The 18644-nt window shown below is 34.2% G+C and overlaps 1 protein-coding gene and 1 long non-coding RNA gene across 4 annotated transcripts; both read right to left on the bottom strand.

The window, feature by feature from the left end:
• Positions 1-213: 213 nt before the first annotated feature.
• On the bottom strand, positions 214-3581 carry LOC132624637 (putative F-box protein At5g60060; the record flags this gene model as incomplete). Its single annotated transcript, XM_060339385.1, has 2 exons — positions 214-476; positions 2040-3581. Coding segments are annotated over 2 exons (1584 nt in total), but the record flags the coding sequence as incomplete, so codon positions are not given.
• Positions 3582-13723: 10142 nt separating this feature from the next.
• Positions 13724-18373, bottom strand: LOC132623704 (uncharacterized). 3 transcript variants are annotated; one of them, XR_009576342.1, is made up of 6 exons: positions 18035-18373; positions 16989-17012; positions 16726-16846; positions 15668-15787; positions 14444-14629; positions 13724-14131 (listed from the first exon to the last, which is right to left on the bottom strand). It is a non-coding gene; the product is annotated as an uncharacterized LOC132623704 (long non-coding RNA). The 3 variants fall into 3 exon arrangements; XR_009576341.1 differs by having other exon boundaries at positions 13724-14100; XR_009576343.1 differs by lacking the exon at positions 18035-18373 and adding an exon at positions 17599-18027 and having other exon boundaries at positions 13724-14100.
• Between the last annotated feature and the right edge of the window lie 271 nt (positions 18374-18644).

Genomic DNA, 18644 nt, shown 5'->3' with positions numbered 1-18644 from the left:
ATGAGCATTATATGCATAGGTTGGTCGCGGCTATTTATTCATGTTAACAGCTTATTGGCACTTGTCACAGAACAAAGTGCGGTAAATTTTCGAAGGCAGTACCATTTGTGTTACACGGGTATGAGCAGCATTACGCTCGCTCCACTTTTTAACACAGAGTTTAACAATGCAGGCAAATTTTCCCAAATGATAATCAACTTAACGCCAAGGAAATTTATAAATAGGACATACTATAGATTAGTGGAAAAGAACAAAAGAAAATGCGAATAATAGAAAGGCAGCATTGAGTCTTAGAAACGAAGTTCCTAAAATCTTCATTTCATTAACACAAAAGAAAAAAAACAATAGCAAAAGCAAAGGCGAAACGACAAATTAGAAAGAATGGAGAGCCAATATATTTCTGCATCTCTGCCCCGTGACACGATCTTGCTGCCTCATCCTTGTTTACTTATAGATAATAACGACTCTGCAATTTCCTGTAAAGGTACGCACTAATTAATTTTACTAAGTAGTTCCCTGCTCACAAACTCCAGAAATAAATTAAGAAACAGGCCATCGGCAGGAATTGATCGGAGTTGCATGTAGGGGTGTACATGGACCGGGTTCGTTCGGATTTTTTAAAGACCAAACTAAACCAATTGCATCGGGTTTTTAAATCTATACACCAAACCAAACCAACAAAAGTCGGGTTTTTCAACCTCGGGTTTTCTTGATTTTTTCGGGTTGCTCGGGTTTTTCGGGTTTTTTCCGGTAAAGTCTTCATACAAAACATATAACTTGTACTTCAAATATTTCTTTAGTCCTAGTAAGATACGACTATCTAATTAAGATATTTATTAAGAAAATAACACAAAACGTGATGAGAGATGACATTGTACTAAAATATTTAACGAAAAAAATTAATGAAATTGCATAAAATAAAATTTTCATAATCTAAAAGTACTAAGTCATGCTACAATAAATACAACTAATTTATAAGGCATGTAGAAAATGATCATAATCTTAGAGGTCGTTTGGTTCAAAAACAAATTACGCTGGGATAAGTTATGATGAGATTAATTACGTTGGGATAAGTTATGCTGGAATTAGTTATTATGGAGTTATTTTTTATTGACTGTTTGGTATGTTGGACTAAAAGTATTATACATTGGATAATTTCTAAAAAGAAGAGGTTTCTTCCTTATCCCGGGATAACTTATCCTGGGATAACTTATTCCACCCTGTGGCAGGTATAAGTTATCCCAGCACTATTTTTACTCCTGGGATAACTTATCCCATGATTACTAACCAAACGAGGGATAAGAAATTGCTAAATTCTTATCCCAGGACTATTTATGTTTATCCTTCATACCAAACGACCCCTTAAAGTACTACGTCATGCTAAAATAAGTACGACTAATAAGTATTAATTACATGACTAGATATTAAAGAAAAAAATAAAATTAACTTATGTATTTTCACTTTCTAAACTAATATAAAACTAAAGAATAGATATCAAAATTATTGTCATTCTAGTGTTAGATATGAATTTCTTCTGTTAGCATTAGTATTGATTTGATTTTTGTTGAGTTTTATTTGAGTTACTAATATCATTGAGCTATAAAACTTATTAAACCATTCAAAATTTTAATTCCAAGCTTGAAATAATATGTTAAAAGACAAAAAACTATGAAAAAAGTTAAAGAAACATTTATAAATTACATTATAAATAAATATTTCTATGTATAAAATATGTTTGAAATTTTATAAATGTAATGTCGGATTGGTTTGATTCGGTTTGACTTTTTTTAGCTAAAACCAAACCAAACCAATAGTGTTCGGGTTTTTCTTTTTAAAGCCAAGTCAAACCAAACCACTAGTCGGTTTTTTTTTCCGATTTGGTTCAGATTATCGGTTTGGTGCGGTTTGTCGGTTTGTTTTGTACACCCCTAGTTGCATGTATATATTTATAAGCTACAATTAGGTCAAACATTTCTAAAAAGACTGACCATATATAAATTTCTGAATAATGAAACAGAGAGTGAGATTTGAAAACTTACATGATCATGTGAAGGAGTCTGATCCTCCCTATTAAGCCAAGATGGTGGTGGCCATAAAATTTCTGCATAATCAAGGAACGATAACAGCGATCCAAGTTTACCATCTTCTATGGCAAACACACCCGTGTTATGATCAAATACTCCTTCATATATATCTACCGGTTGTTTCTCTCTAAGAGGACCTGATTTGCTACTAGAATCATTAATCTTGTGTTCATCATTGCTAATACTGGTGTTAATCACATCATTCTCACGACCTGATTTGCCACCAGCGTCATTAATCTCGTGATCATCATTGCTAATAGCGTAGCTAATCTCATCACCACCACCTGATCCATTACCAGAGTCATTAATCTTGTGATCATCATAGCTAACAGGGTAGCTAAACTCATCATTACCAGCAACCGGACGGCGATCATCATCACTAAAATCGCAATAACAACAACAGCCAAAATCATCATCACTGTCTTCATCATCATAATACACACCTCCAGTTACATAGTAAATGCAGTTTCCTCTACACTCACCAAAATCACGCAAAGAAACAGAGAAGCAACAGTCATTAGCGGCGAAGAAAATTTGATCACCCAAAGTTTGCACTTCAATCCACTTATTTTGTTCTTCATCCAGTCGGTACATTTTAATTTCCACATTACTGACAAATTCTAAACTACTATCAACCAAAAACAACTGCCCACGTGATTCCACAAGCCGTTTCTTCCTACTAACATCGGATAATCTGGAAGCTACCGTTGTCTCATTAAACGAAGAATCAAATTGCATAGTCACTCCAAATTTATCAACAGCGCAAAAATTACCCTTATACACAATAATATCACCAATATAGGAACTGTCATTTTTTAACTTAGTCCACTTCTCGTCCCCCGACTTCAAATAACGTAACGAACCACCACGATCAATCGCCATTAAAGAAAAGCTACTACTATTGGTCTGATCACTGAGAAGCAAAATTTTCCTAACATGGCCTACATCAAAATCATGTTTGAAGGAAGGTCTGGAGGGATTGAAGTATTGGACATGATAAGATTTGCAAACTTGAGAAACACGAAAGTCAAGTAAATTCAATACCTTAGGCATATGATCAGGCAAAACCCTGATAAGTCTGCCTGTTAGTGGATTCAAAACCCTCAATTTTCCATCAGCTGTTTTTACAACCTTGATCAACCACCCTTTACAAGCGTGATCAAGGGGTTGAAAAATATAAACGGTGCTTTCGATGAGATGATAACCGGTCCTTCCTTTATAAGTCTGAGGATCGTCGAAGGGAATTTGGAGAGGTAAAAGAGGAGAGTTTGCCAAAGGATGCAGAGGAAGGGATGAACGCCATGTTGTGCACACTGCACGAAAGCAAAGGACGTCAATGTGTGTTTCGAGGAGTTTTCCGATCCTCTCAGTGAGTTCTTTGGGAAGATCAGACCAGGGAATTATGAATTTTCCAATGCCCATAGTTTGCTGTATGATGGGCCTGGATTTGATAAAGCTATATATACTGTGAAGACGGTAGAGAAAACGTGAACCGCTCGGGTATCACACTAACGGTTATCAACTTTGCGGATCTTGCGCAAACCGTTTTGTCCGTTTCTATTTTAGCATAAATAAATATTTTAAGTGTACACCTCATAGTTTTGGAATATACATCTTGTCATTCCTCTTTTATATGCTATCTCTGACTCTCTCTCTAGATTTTTTTTCAGTGCACTCCAAAGGCTATGTTTGTGTTTTATTTAGAGGTGGTAAGATAAGTTCATGAAAATATGATAGTTTGATATACATACTTAGTTAATAAATGCATGCATGATAATTATTTGTATATAGATTTTTAACATTTAATTATGGTTAATAACTATAGTAAATTTATATGGTCTGGTGTAATTACTTGGTGGGGTTAATTATATATTTATGGGTTAATAACCCTCTTATTATTATCGGTACATCTTGACCCAAGGACATGACCTTAGATAGAAGGTTAATTATGGAGGACACAAATTAAAATAGAAGGTTAGTGGGTAATTGTGCATTGTCACGCGTATTCTTGCATGCTAGTAGTCGTAGTATTATTGTCCTGCGATTTCTGATATCATCTGATGTTTCTTGTACTTTGATTATCATATTAATCTGTGGTAGTCACAACTCTTTTTTCGGACCGCTCTTCGCTTTTTTTTTTTTTTTTTTTTTGTATTGTTTTGAATTGTCGGTCCTTGTGCCGAGGGTTTAAAGGAAACAACCTCTCAACCTCCCAAAGTAGGGGTAAGGTCTGCGTACACTCTACCCTTCTCAAGACTCCATGCACTTTGTGGGATTTCACTAGGTATGTTGTTGTAGTACATCTTGACCCGACCAAAATTCAGACATCTAAAAGTTGGATTAACTTGGGCTAAGTATGTCGTTCAAATTGACCAATAAGAAAATTTGTCAAAATATTTAAATAATTTTTTAATTTAGTATGTTATATATATTTATAATAATGAAGAAGAAGATGTAACATCTCGTATTTCTACGTTAAGTGTGTCGTAAGTTAGTTGACGTAAGCTTGAAGGGATTAAAGTCATTTATGAGGTTGTAAAGGGTTTATGACAGTGCTATTGTAAGACCTCGTAAGTTTGACAATTTTGATACCGTTAGATATTATTTTGATACGGTGTATATATATTTTCTTTTAAGTTAAACCTTTTAGTAAAGATTTGATAAGTATGATTTCGGGTAGTTACTATTATTACTACTACGGGATATACTTTAAGTTATACAGATGATACGAGGAAGTTCATATATGGGATTTTCTTTATTATAAAGGTAGAAATTATTTTCTCATAAGAAAAGAAAGTTGTTTTTTTACTATTTTGAGAGTTAATGGTACAAAAATTTCTACTCTTGATATAAGGTTGCAAAAAAAGATTGGAATTTGATATATATATATATATATATATATATATTCTTGATGTCCTATTAGTATATGTCTTAATTTTATGAAGTGTTGGTATATATCTTGATTATTATTATTAGTAGTAAGTCACTTGATAATTAAGAATTACAAGTTAACTTACGTGAATATTCTGTATGCATTTGAATGACTTCATAACTAAATTTGCCAAATTGATCACTACTGACCAACATTTAATGTCCTAACTTGCCACATGCAAGCCCCCTTTGTATTAGTCCTTAAAATAAAGTAGTATATTGCTTTAGTATCCAAGAATTCTAGAAAGAGTCACTTATTTTATACTATCTTTGTCCCAATTTATGCGATACACTTTTTCCTTTAGTCTGTCTAAAAAAAAAAAGACATATTTTTTTATTTGACAATAATTTAATTTTAAACTTCATCTTTTACGCTTAACGAAATGATATATAACCACACAAATATTTTTATCTTATTTTCAAACCACAAGATTTAAAAGTTTTTCTTTATTTTTAAAATTTCGTGTCTAGTCAAAGTATATCACATAAATTGAGATAATGAATTATTAAGCAAGGTTGCTTAATACTTCATGGGTAAGGAAGAGGAAATTCCTAGTCATCCACTAGCCTAGCCGACTTACTATTTTTGGTAGTTATTATACCTAGAACTAGGGCTGTACAAGGCAAACCGATAAACCGCACCAAACCGACAAACCGAACCAAACCGGAAAAAAAAACCCGAGCATTATAGGGTTGGTTTGGTTTTAACTAAAAAAAGTCAACCCGAATCCAAACCAACCCGATTATAGATATACTACTTTTAAATTATGTTATACATAAAAATATTTATTAAAATGTAATTTATAAATATTTTCTTAATTTTTTTTTATAATTTTTGTTTTCTTTCTTACATTTAGATTTGGACTTAAAGAAGTCCATCTAAATAATATACAAAAAAAGCCCATAAGGAAATGAACACACCAGAAGTCTAAGTAAATGAAAACACCAGAAGTCCAAAAGCCCCAATCCCCAATTCGGCTACACAAGTACACAACCCTTCTCCCAAAAATCAGATATTCAGATCCCTCTTTTGCTTTCCTCTCAAATCCCTTTCTCATTTCACAAACTTCATCGTTCTCCTTTTCTCATTTCAGATCCCTCTTTTGCTTTCCTCTCAAATCAGCAACCCTACTACAAGACTCAACTTTACACTGTAAGCCTCTTGTTTTTCCTAATTAGCTTTAACGTTTTACAAATTTATTTATATTGCTATCAATTTGTTGATTTATTACAAATTACAACTTTTTTATTATATACAGAAATTGTCTTTGGCGATGGAAGCTACAACTTCTGGAACTAAATCGCTAGTGATTGACAACAACCCTCCGATTGTGCCAACAGAATCTCAACAACAACAAGGTAAGAACATTCCTCATCGACGCACTCCTCCTAAAAAGAAAAAAAGAACAACTCCTAAAGAACCTTCTAAATCTGGGAATAGTGGTAGAGAGACTTCCGAGATTTGGGATCACTTCTCCAAATTTAAAGCTAAAGGAGGTAAAATTAGGGCGAAATGCAATTACTGTCCAAAAACGTTTGCTGCCGAAAGCAAGAATGGGACTACTACATTATGGTCACATCTAACTGGTAAATGTAACAAATCTCCCTTTAGAATCGTTGATAAGAGACAAACAACATTAAAAACTATTAAAGAAGGGTGGACAGAAGGTCTTTCGGGTTCTAATGAAAGGGTAGTGTATAATGCGGATGAAATTAGGAGGGCCATTGCGGAATTTGTAATTATTGATGAGCAGCCATTTAGAGTTGTAGAGGGAGAAGGCTTTAGGAAATTGATGGCTAAAGCCTTACCAAATTTTGAACTACCTTCTCGTGTTACTGTTGCAAGGCATTGCTTGAGGATTTATCAAGAAGAGAAAGATAAGCTTAAATATCTTATCAAGGACCAACGTGTTTGCCTTACTAGTGACACGTGGACATCACTCCAAAATTTGAGTTATATGGTTGTCACCGCACATTGGATTGATGACCGATGGAATTTAAAAAAGAAAATTCTGAACTTTTTTCCAACACCAGATCACAAAGGCGAGACTATTGCTAAGGGAATTGAGGAATGCTTATTGTGTTGGGGCATTGATAACTTGTTTACAGTAACCTTAGACAATGCGACTGCCAATGATGCTGCCATTAAGCATTTGAAGGTGCTAATGGATGATTGGAATGGGGTAATACTTGGAAATAAATTTTTACATGTTAGGTGTAGTGCTCACATATTGAACTTGATTGTAAAAGAAGGGTTAGATGAACAAATTGAACCCATTTCTCGTGTAAGGAATGCGGTAAAATATGTTAGATCTTCTCCTTCAATGTTTGTTTCTTTTAAGTCATTTGTTGAAAAAACTAAGATAGACACTCATGGTCTTGTGAGTCTTGATGTTGAAACTAGATGGAACTCGACATATACAATGTTAGATACAACTATAAAATTTGAAAAAGCCTTTACAAGAATGTATCTGGATGACCATAAATACCAAAAGTATTGTCGAGAAATAAGTGCATTAAGAGGAAATCCATCAGCAAATGATTGGAAGAATGTGAGAGCTTTTGTCAAGTTTCTTGATCTTTTCTACCAGACCACTTTAAAATTTTCAGGGACTTTGTATGTTACTTCCAACTGTTTCTTCCGTGAATTTTTTACTCTTCGAAGTTCTATTAAAAAGTATTCTACATGCGAAGATCTTATTTTGGTTGATATGGCAGACAGGATGAAAAGTAAATTTGAGAAATATTGGGGAAATTTTGAGAATATGAATATGTTATTGCTTGTTGCTGTTGTGTTAGATCCCAGATATAAAATGAAGTATGTAAACTTCACTCTTTCCAAAGCATATGGTCCTTTGTTAGGAAGATTAAAGTCGGAAGATGTGGCAAGTGTTTTAACGCGTTTGTATGATTCTTACAATAACTCTGTCGTTGATGCTTCTTCTAATGACAATATTGGAGGTGATACTAGCATGAGTGAAACCGATGATTTGTTGGAATCTGAATGGGAGAAACATTTGGCAGACGAGGGAAATATTGCAAAAAAAAACTGATCTTCAGATATACTTGATGGATGATGTGGTGAAGAATAAAGATTTTGATATCTTGTCTTGGTGGAAAGTTTCGTCTAGTAAATATCTAGTTGTTTCAAAAATTGCGAGAGATGTTCTTTCTATTCCTATTTCCACTGTTGCATCTGAGTCGGCATTTAGTACAGGTGGTCGAATTCTTGATTCTTACCAGAGTTCTTTATCGCCAAAAACAGTAGAAGCTCTAATTTGTACTCAACAATGGCTACGATCACCTTCTAAAGAATACAATTTTCACGACAGTTTGGAAGAAGTCCAGAACATTGAGCAAGTTGATGAAGGTATTGTCAAATAGCATCTGATGAATATTTGCATGCATGACCCTATTTTTTTATCCTGCTCATGTCCTGATGGTACTTATGAACTGCAGCAGTCAGCAGATATGCAATTCTGCTTTGGCTTCCTTCTTCCATGCAGAAACTGAATTGCACCAATAGTCCAATACCATACAATACTTGTTTAAAAAGTGGATATTTGAGAAAATCAGCTGCAGGCCTGCAGTAGTAGCAGAAGCAAAAAATATTTGGAATCTATGCCTAAATGCATATATGGTTTCTTTTACTTATTTCTCAAAGAGCTGTTGGTTTTCTTTTATGAATGGAGAAAGAAATCATGGACATATAGCATTGATTAGCCAGTTTTCTTTTACTTATTAATTTATTCTTTTTTCTTGCAGAGTATGGAGACTCACCTTTGACTCTTTGAGCATTGATTAGCCAGTTTCGTTCACGATGCACTACCTGTGTGAGAATTGGTATGTTAATTACACAGTGTATATTTCGTGTATATCAATAATTTGTCACCCCTGTACTCTGCAGCTGCAAACCTCTTGGATTTCTGCACTTATTTCTCTGCTGTGTTTTACTGATATTGTTTTCTAGCTGGTGCAATTTTTTTCTCTGCTGGTTTTACTGATATTGTTTTCTGCACACTTATTTCTCTGTTGTGTTTTACTGATATTGTTTTCTAGCTAGTGCAATTGTTTTCTCTGCTGGTTTTACTGATATTGTTTTCTGCAGGTATAAGTGCAGAAATCCAAGAGGTTTGCACTGCTTGATTTTCCTGGCATCAGAAATTTGTACGAAATATAAATGATTTATCTTGTTTTAGAATTGGCATAGAAATGTAGAGAACTAAACAATTACAGTTTTTTGGATCATATGTTGGACTTTAAATTGGATTTTGAACTTTAAGAAAAAGTTTATCATGACCTATAGTTTAGAATTTAGCTGTTTGTTTACTTCTGTTTAAAGGCTTACTAGCAAAAGGACATTGGAGGTTGACTACAGATTTAGTGCTCAATTTAGATCTTTTCTTGTTTGCCTTAGTATCTTTTCTAGATTCAGTTTTCTTCACTGAATTACACTTCATTATTAGGCAATGCACATGCTTCCTTTCTGATCTCTTCAATTGTCAGATTTTATAGATTGAAGGAGTAGTACCTGTGACTCTAAGTGATCAGGAAGCACGAATCAGGAACTGCAATAAAAGTGTTCTTGAGAGGAAAACTCCATCGCCCTTTCCCTTTTTGATTGAAATAAACGAAAGACACTACTGGATTGTACACCGGGTTAGTCACCGCTTTGAGGCAATAGTGTAATATAGAAAATATCACATACTAGACTGCAATGTCTCCATATTGATATGTTGGCACATATTCCCCTCCATCTTTGATCCCCTTGTTTGTTCTTGCCACATACTAGCTTATTGTCAAAGAGTAATAGAGGTTGCTTTCATTGCAAGGGATGAAAGAAAATCTTTGAGTTAAAAGCCATAAGTTTATCCTGTGTAATCTTTCTGGCAGCTATTCGAGTTCTAATAGCTCTTTTTCTTTTTGGAGAACAAAATGCAGACTGAAAGAAGTGTTGATGCTCTGCCGTTCTTATGAGTTATGGCCTTTGTTTTCATGTTATCCGTGGTTCATGCTTTGAGTTTCTTTGGTAACTGAGACTTGCAGAACTAGGACCAAAAGACATAGTACTCAAGGCTTAAGTAGACAATTTGCTTCCCTTTTGTTTTTTAATATTTGGTACTTAATAGCATAAAAGGCTGGAGTTCTGGAACTCTCATATATTTTAATGTTAGTATTTCCAATCAGAGGTAGTAACTTATATGATGAAAAAGAATACTTTAGATAAATCAATTATTAATGTTTTGTTATGCATCTGAGATCGGATTTACCATTTAAGGAATGCTAAAACATGAAATACTTATTCATACTTTGAAGACCATCTGAAGAATGACCTTCCCCCCCCCCCCCCCCCCCCCCTTTACTTTTCAGTGCTATATTTTAATTACTTGGTCCATGAGGAATGGTTTTGTACTGCAATATCCAGTATATTGCACTGCTTTTTCTAGCTGGTGTAAACAGCAGTACTTGCTCAATCTTCAAGCTGCAGTGATTCCTTTCAGTTGCTGACTGCTGTATGTATCTTGCAGGCTGCAGCCTTTGTTTATTTTTGCCCAGTTGCTGTAGTATATTGCACTGATTTGGATTTTTGCCCAATCTTCAAGCTGCAGTGATTTGGATTTTTGCCCAATCTTCAAGTTGCAATGATTCCTTTCAGCTGCTGTAGTATATTGCACTGATTTGGATTTTTGTTTTTGCTACATCTGACATTTTATGGCCATTTGACATTTTAGTTATATTATAAAGTTAAAACTTCAAACAGTGTTTTGCCTCCATCTTATATGTTGATATTTTGTACTAGAACTCTTTTTAAGAAGCACTGCTTTGTGCTTTTCATTAGATACTATGAAAAACTCGAAAAATCCGAGAAAAATTGATATCGAAAAACCCGACTTTTATTGGTTTGGTTTGGTTTATAGATTTAATAACCCGACACAAATGGTTTGGTTTGGTTTATAAAAAATCCGAACCAACCCGGTCCATGTACACCCCTACCTAGAACTGAAGGTCTTCTATAAAAAGGTAAAAAGAAGTTCCGGCCATTTTAAAAGGGCGTATATATATACATGGAGGTTACGGATATGGAGGGGATGAGAATGTTTGATTGATCCCAAAAATTGTCTGAGTATAGCAGTACTTTATTGATATTCTTCGGTTAAAACATTAAGCAGTGGAAAGCGATTAGTATTTTTGGGTCGTTTGGAGCCCGCGGGATTATCGTTAGCTAGGAAACCAAGCTATGCAAGGGTAAAACCTCTTTCTCCATTTGATACAACCTTCCACAAGTATGAGCGATTAAGGTAAATATTTGTTAAGAACTCACGGAATGGTGATAGGCAGTCGTGAGTTCGGGTTGTGATAGTTATGTAACTCATTAAGAAATGTTTTTATGTGGTTCAGAGGTTTGGCTGAGTTTGGTAGCTCGTGTAGAGCTTGTTTCTTGTTAAAAGGAGGTTGGGTGTGGAGTGCACCATTATATATAGCCTCGGGAGCTCATCACTCTTTGATTGCTTGACGATAGTGTTAGTATAGAAGTAGTATTTGGTGGAGCTGTTGTTGTATTGATATTAGCCCGTTTAAACAGGTTGAGTGTATATTGGAATGCTTGACTCTTTGTAGTCATTCGAAGATTGAATTGAGGTACGTAAGGCTATTCCTTGACTCGCGGCTATGGCATGACGTGTATTTATTGTTTCCTACATGAATCATGAAGCCTAGAGTTTATAAGTGTGTTAATTCCATGTTACAAGCCTTATGAGTCTTTTTAAGAAATGCTATATGTCCATGCTCAGCTGTGCTCAAGCGTTTACTCATAGAGTCGAGTTCTGAGTTGTTACGGTGGGATTAGAGTTTCCCTTAAGTAAGATGATCAGTTTATAAGGAATGAGTTACGTGCTCCCAAAATCTAGAGAGTAAGTTTCCCAGAATATATATATATATACACACACACATGCATATATAGTTGCCTTCGGGGCTATACATATACAGGTTCCTTCAGGGCTAAACACATACTTGTCTTCGGGGCTATGAGGCTTGCCTACGAGGCTATTGGCCATACAGATGCCTTCGGGGCTATATAGACGCTTGCTTGCCTTCGGGGCTATGATTATACATACACACTGCCTTCGGGGCTACATTGAGTACCTACAGGGCTAATCATATCATGCATGTCTAGAAGCCTTATACGAGGCTAAGTTGTTTGATATCGTATTATTAGTTATTAGATGTCAGAGGTGAGTAAGTGCAGCTGGATTCTTTATTGACTATTCAGTTTATGTTTAGTTATCTTATATTCCATTTCAGTATTAGTTTCAGTCGCCTTACGTACTCGGTACAATCTTTTTGTACTGACGTCCCTTGGCCAGGGGCGCTGCATTTGTTTATGTTTCACATTGCAGGTTCATGTATACCGAGTGACAGGCATGCATTCTAGATGGTACAAATGTTCAGCGGGATGGTGTAAGCTCCATTTTTTCCTGGAGCTGAGTCAGGTCTTATATTTTTATGTATAGAGATTTTGGGTAGGTCGGGGCCTTGTCCCGACAGCATGTCAGTTATACAGTTTCAGTTATCCTAGAGGCTTCATAGACATCTGTGGTCAGGTTCAATCGAGTACAGGTTTTACTTTTAGTTATACAGACATAGCATCATATAGTTCACATTAACAGATTTACTACGTCATGTAGACAATTACAGTTTCACAATAGATGCCTATAGTATGTATGTAGAATGTAGTCCATCCCAATCGAGACTGGGGTGTGACAGAAGATAAGTTTTATTAATTTTGTTTGATAAGCAAATTATAAGAGGAAAAAAATATTAAAATATGGTAAGAGTTGAATAGATTGGGCTATGACTGAACTGATCATCTCAGTCCAATTAACTTCTAAACATGGTTGGGTAATTACCCACTTATTGCGTCAGCCCACTTTAATTTTTTATTGCGTCAGCCCGCTTTAATTTTTTCTCTTCAACCCATTTTAATCAGTTTAAATTCAGCCCAAATCGACTATTTGTCAGACTTGGCTTTATTACCATACTAGATAGGTGCAGCCCGTGCTGCGCACGGGCCCAACATAATATCATTAAATATATTGCTGCAGTGTAATAAAACAGTATGAAACCATATAAATTCAGATATGATAAGATAATACAATCACATGTCCAAGGAATGATCCAAAATTTTAATAACTTACGAATCATGGTTGAAGTGTGGCTTCTTTTCTGCCTATCTATGGGTAGATTACACATATTTTGCCTCCATTCTTTTAATTTGAAATATTTGTTTATTTGGTCTTCAAAGGCGAATGAACAATATAATTCTAGAGTCTAGCTTTAACAAAGTGAATATTTCCTTTAAGAAAATATATACTATAACGGAAACAAATCACCCAAAGTCTTATGTTATGCCCACTTTAACCCGCACATAAAAATACTAAATGATCTCAAATGGCAACAGAATCCCAAGCTCACCTGATTGTTTGCTATAAATAAATTTAAATCATTGGCTACACTATAATAAAGATCAGTAATCATTGAATATGCTGTAGTATTTATATTTCCCCATAATCAGATTTTAGCAAAGTCATACATATTGACTTTACATATATAAACTTTTAAGCAAACCACACACTTCCAAGATACAACTATAAATAAGTGTGAGTTTTGTTGATTAGCAATATAGAAAGAACTCCCTAAACATATGTTAATTGAGTAAACATCATGCTATCTGTAAATTTCATGTTATTACAGGAAAATACAGAACCAATGAACAAAAAACACAAAGGTAGCTACTTGGTTATTTCAGCCACAAGTCACTTGATAGGAGTTAAGCAGTTCAATTCAACAACACAAAGATGTTATAATACAAAAGGACATGAAGAAGATTTAACGACATGAAAAAGAATTAAACAGAATTTACAAAATTAAGCGTCCGTTTGATTAATTGAATTATGCTATATTCATAAGCTCTCTGTACAACACCTTGGACTAATGTGAGCTCGTCTCCCTCCTCAAAATTCCAAGCAAAGCAATAGCTCAGACACATTCTCCTCCCTACACCGTTTTCCTTGTTTCCCTTTAGTTTCTGCCAGGAAAATATGATCTTCATGAATGCACTGAAAGAGATGTGATACAAAATTCTAGTATCAAAACTAACAAATCTCCCTGTAGCATCCCTACTTTTAGTACTAAATTGATGTAGAAGCTGCACCAGGTATCATAATGCAATCCTAGACCAGTGTACCCAATTCATTCTTTAAAAAAAAAATCGGAGTACTCTATATTTCTCATTAACCATTATATTTAGGAAATGTCGCTAATAAATCAGTTTACGTAGAAAGCTATATGATTATAGACATGATGAAAATAAACAGTATCAAGAGTTGATGCCTTCTGCAGCGTAGAGAGAGATGGTTAGTAGTTAGTACCTCTGGAATCTGCTGCAATGTTGGATACCTTTCTTTAGAAGGTTATTCATACACGATCCTCTTTAGGATGCAAAATCATATGATCCGGGAACAGGTCTTTTTTTGGCCCAAGCAAATCCATATTTTTTGGCAGTATATGTTCGATTTTATCTCAGGATGTTTAAAAATCCCTCCCTTAAATCCAACCTGAAAAAGTGAGCAATCAACAATACTCAACGAAAGTTTATGAAGAAAACTCTCATTACTCTCTACATTCGGCTGAAGTAAACTATTAGCTCGTGCTATTTTCTCTAGGGTATTTTTTAATCAAGTTTCTCTAGGATATTATTTAAGTACCTTTTGAAAGAAATTCGATTGTAGTAGTGTAGGTTACCTGTATTATATTCTTAGACATTAATCATGAATCTGAGAGTGACAATATTGGACACTAAATGAAAACAATTATAAAAAAAAAAAGTTCATTGTTTAAGCCCATGCCCAGAGCAAAATGAATAACAAATCAATTAGACAATGTAATATAAACACCAGATAATGTTAGCGCGCTATAGCTAGCAACATGAAAATTGAATGAGCTGATTTGTCGCTCTTTATAGCTTTGTTCAGCCATTCCATTTGGTCAGTGCCACAGAACCTTTGTCTTTGTATTCATCTTCAATCTCCTTCTATTGAAAGACATGGATGACTTTATAATTTATTACTACTATTTATTTTATAATTTTATCTGCTCGTAAAATGTACGTTCGGGGCATCAAAATCAATTCATGTTACTGAGAAATTTTCTGTTAGTGTTCGCTGAAAATGGAAGTTGTACCATGCTAATACCTATTACAGAAGAAACATTCAATCCATTCCTGGAATCTTTGGTGGTAAACTGGAGAATAAACAAATTCAAATTTAAGACCCGAATTGATGTCCGTGTATATGCAAGTTTTAGTACTTCACCTATTATTTTCTCAACACTCTTGCTGAGTTCCAAAAATTTATGTTGCACTTAAAATGACTAACATATAAACTACATGCGCACACACTCGCATAGAAATTTAAGCGATTTATAATTTTTTAATAACTTTTGTAGCCAAATTTAAACAAAATAAATATCTAAACTCTCGAAAGTGCATCTTTCTAATGAAAACCTTTAAGGTTACCAAAAATATTGACTAAAACTGGAGATACCATATGGAAAATAAATCAAAGATATTTTGCGCATCTGTAAATTACACTTACTTGGGTATAAATTAAGCCGGAGACAATTTGCATGCAGTGATTTCCAGCAAATAACACAGCCTCTGCTTGGGCTTCCACTATCCAAGCTGATTTTCATCTCCATCTTTTGCTACCCAAGCACTGTCATTAAGCACACATAAGAAGGCCTTATGGAAAGAGAAAAAAAAACAACTACAGGTCCATGGCAGAGGAGGCACAAGTAAGAGCAGAGAAGGATCGAAACGGAAAATTTAGATAATGTAGAAGCAAAATCTATAAATAACAAGAAAGTAAAAGGAAGAAAAACGGACGACCTCTAAAATTCCATTGAATACAGGGGAGATGAAATATATGGATTTCTTATTCCCAGATTCAAAGAATTTTTTAATTTCGACTACTCTGTTTCTGTAGACACAATCTCAATCTCAATACAATTCAGCAAACGACAGCACCGGAGACAAACCAAATAACATTGAAATAGCATGTTTGAAAATTTAGCATGGAGTTTGCATCACTGAACTATCTAACTTCTGCCACATAGAAACAAATGCTAACAGGATACAAAAATAAATTTCAGACAAAATAATCAAACAATATAGTGAATCAAAATAAGATGCAATGATATTAACAAAAATGGAATCTTTGTCCATTTAAATGAGGAACAACTATCGGACGCTGATTAAAACGCCACTTTTCTCTAGAACCAAGAAGAGAACCTTTGCTACATTGTCACTTCTCCTACCAAAAATACTCAAAAAAATAAATATATCATTGTATAAAGGGGAAAGTATATAAAAACGAAACCCATTATTGCTTAGCTACTTGCTCCCTCAATTTAATCGCCTGTTTCTTTATAGCCTACATATTCAGTCCCTCCCAGCAATGAGAAAACACAGAAGTAGATGAACAGGAGGAGGATTATAAAAGCATAATGAGGAATCTATCAATCTAGTGTGCAAAACAGTTGAGCAAATAGAACCCCCAAAAGATTTATACCTCAAAAAACAAATTAATCAACAATTATTAGATTTTTCACATGTGTTATGCCTGCCACAAAATAAAAATTCAAGTGGTCAAACCTCAATATTTTCCCATTTAGCCGCCCGAAAAAACTCTTGGGTTAGGAACCGGCTTGAGAATTTCTTTGTTCAGATAAAAAATGAAAGATAATAATCAACACCGAAAAGTATATCAGAGAATCTACAACCAAAAATCAAAGAATTATGCTCAGCTTCAGAAATCAAGAAAACGTAAAATTTAAAAAAAAAAAAAAAAAGAATTAATTGGAGAAAGAGAAAAGAATGTTTCATAAGATTTTGCCAGAAACTTGAGAGTAGCTAACCTGAATAATCAATCTGAGATAGATCTGATAAGAACCAAAAGAAAAAGTGAGTCATACACCACACCCAAAGAATTATATAAAAAATCAATTTCTCGCAATCCCCTTTTGACTCATATCTTGATAATATTTAAAACTTTATGAAACCACAGAACTAAATCCATCAAATGCCCAAATAGATTGAGAAATATAAAGTATAAAGAGTCTTATCAAAACCCATTACATACCTACATCTTTCTAAAGATCATAATAAATCTGTCCATTCAGTTTGCAAACCCATATAGTCCAATACATAAATTTCTCGTAACTGGAATACTTTATTTGGGTTAAAATAACAAAGATGGATAGAAATTGTGCTAACACTCTTGGCATAGACGGTTCAGTCGAAACAGCTAAATTATGCAACAAACTTACCTTTTAATCAAAATGCTATAAAATTGGACAAATAAACAGCAACCACAATGGAACACAAAAAGGGAAATAACAAAAGAAGATAAAAACAACTAAGTGTTAGCAGACAACTACAACAAAAGACGTCCAGGAAAAAAAAAATGAGACAATCTAAGCCTAGGAGTAGTCATGTTTGTGAAGACTGTGATGACTTAATAATTACCAGCCTGGTCTTGATTTTCTCATACTCCCTCCGGATCATAAAAAGTGTCTACTTAGCCCTTTTTCCTTGGGTAAAAAAAAGTATCCACTTATTAAATCAAGAAACAATTAAGCTTTCGAAGCATTTTACCATACATATATTGAGCTTTTAAGATAGGCAGATTAAGCACAACACACTCGAATATTCATTATCAAAATGGTATGGAAGTCAAAATCAACACTCAATATTTTTTATATGGAAGTCAAAATCAACGAAAATCCAACTGGTAGCATCGTACCCATTTTATAACTAAACTTTTTTGTGAGATGATCTTCAAAGTAACAGTTAAAAGACAAAGAATCTCGAATATCCATTATCAAAATGGTATCGAAGTCAAAATTAACACTCAATATTTTTTAGCATTCTTTTTCACCAACAAAACTTCAAAAACAAATACCTGAAAATTGCAGCAACGGCCTGGGCTAGATGATATGAGTGAAAATTACACAATATTTTTCTAAAGCTTCTTGATTTGCTGATAGATTTTTTTTTACAAATAGTGGCGCGTGAAGAAGGTGATTATATTTGTATTTTTAGTACCTACTAAGAAGGAGAAAAGCTTGTGGGTTTGGTTAAAAAGAAGCTTCTGGGTTTGGTTAAAATGTCATAATTTCCCTTAAGACGGACGACGATCCCAGCTTCCACTCATGCTTCTATATTAGTAGAAATTTGATTTGAAGTGTAGAACAATTACAGAAGTAATTCTAACAAATTTTCTCTTTTGGTCTGATCTTTATCTCTTAGCTAGTGTTTAAGTTCTCTTTTATCTTTTAACTTAGTGGTCGTTTGGTGCATGGTCAAAATTATCGCGGGATTATAATTTCGGGATTAATTTATTCTATATCTTGGGACTATTTTATATCATCTTCTACATGGTATAAAATAGTCCCAGGATAAGTGGTATAAGAAGGTATATCCCAGCTTATACCATGAGATGCATTTTATACTTTGTTTGGTACAAGATATAAATTTATCCCAGAATAAATTTATACCTTCTACCAAATATG

The sequence above is a fragment of the Lycium barbarum genome, chromosome 12, assembly GCF_019175385.1.
Source record: "Lycium barbarum isolate Lr01 chromosome 12, ASM1917538v2, whole genome shotgun sequence".
NCBI lineage: Eukaryota > Viridiplantae > Streptophyta > Magnoliopsida > Solanales > Solanaceae > Lycium > Lycium barbarum.
The sequence above is the reverse complement of the archived record's forward strand: the minus strand, read 5'-3'. Positions and strand labels throughout refer to the sequence as shown.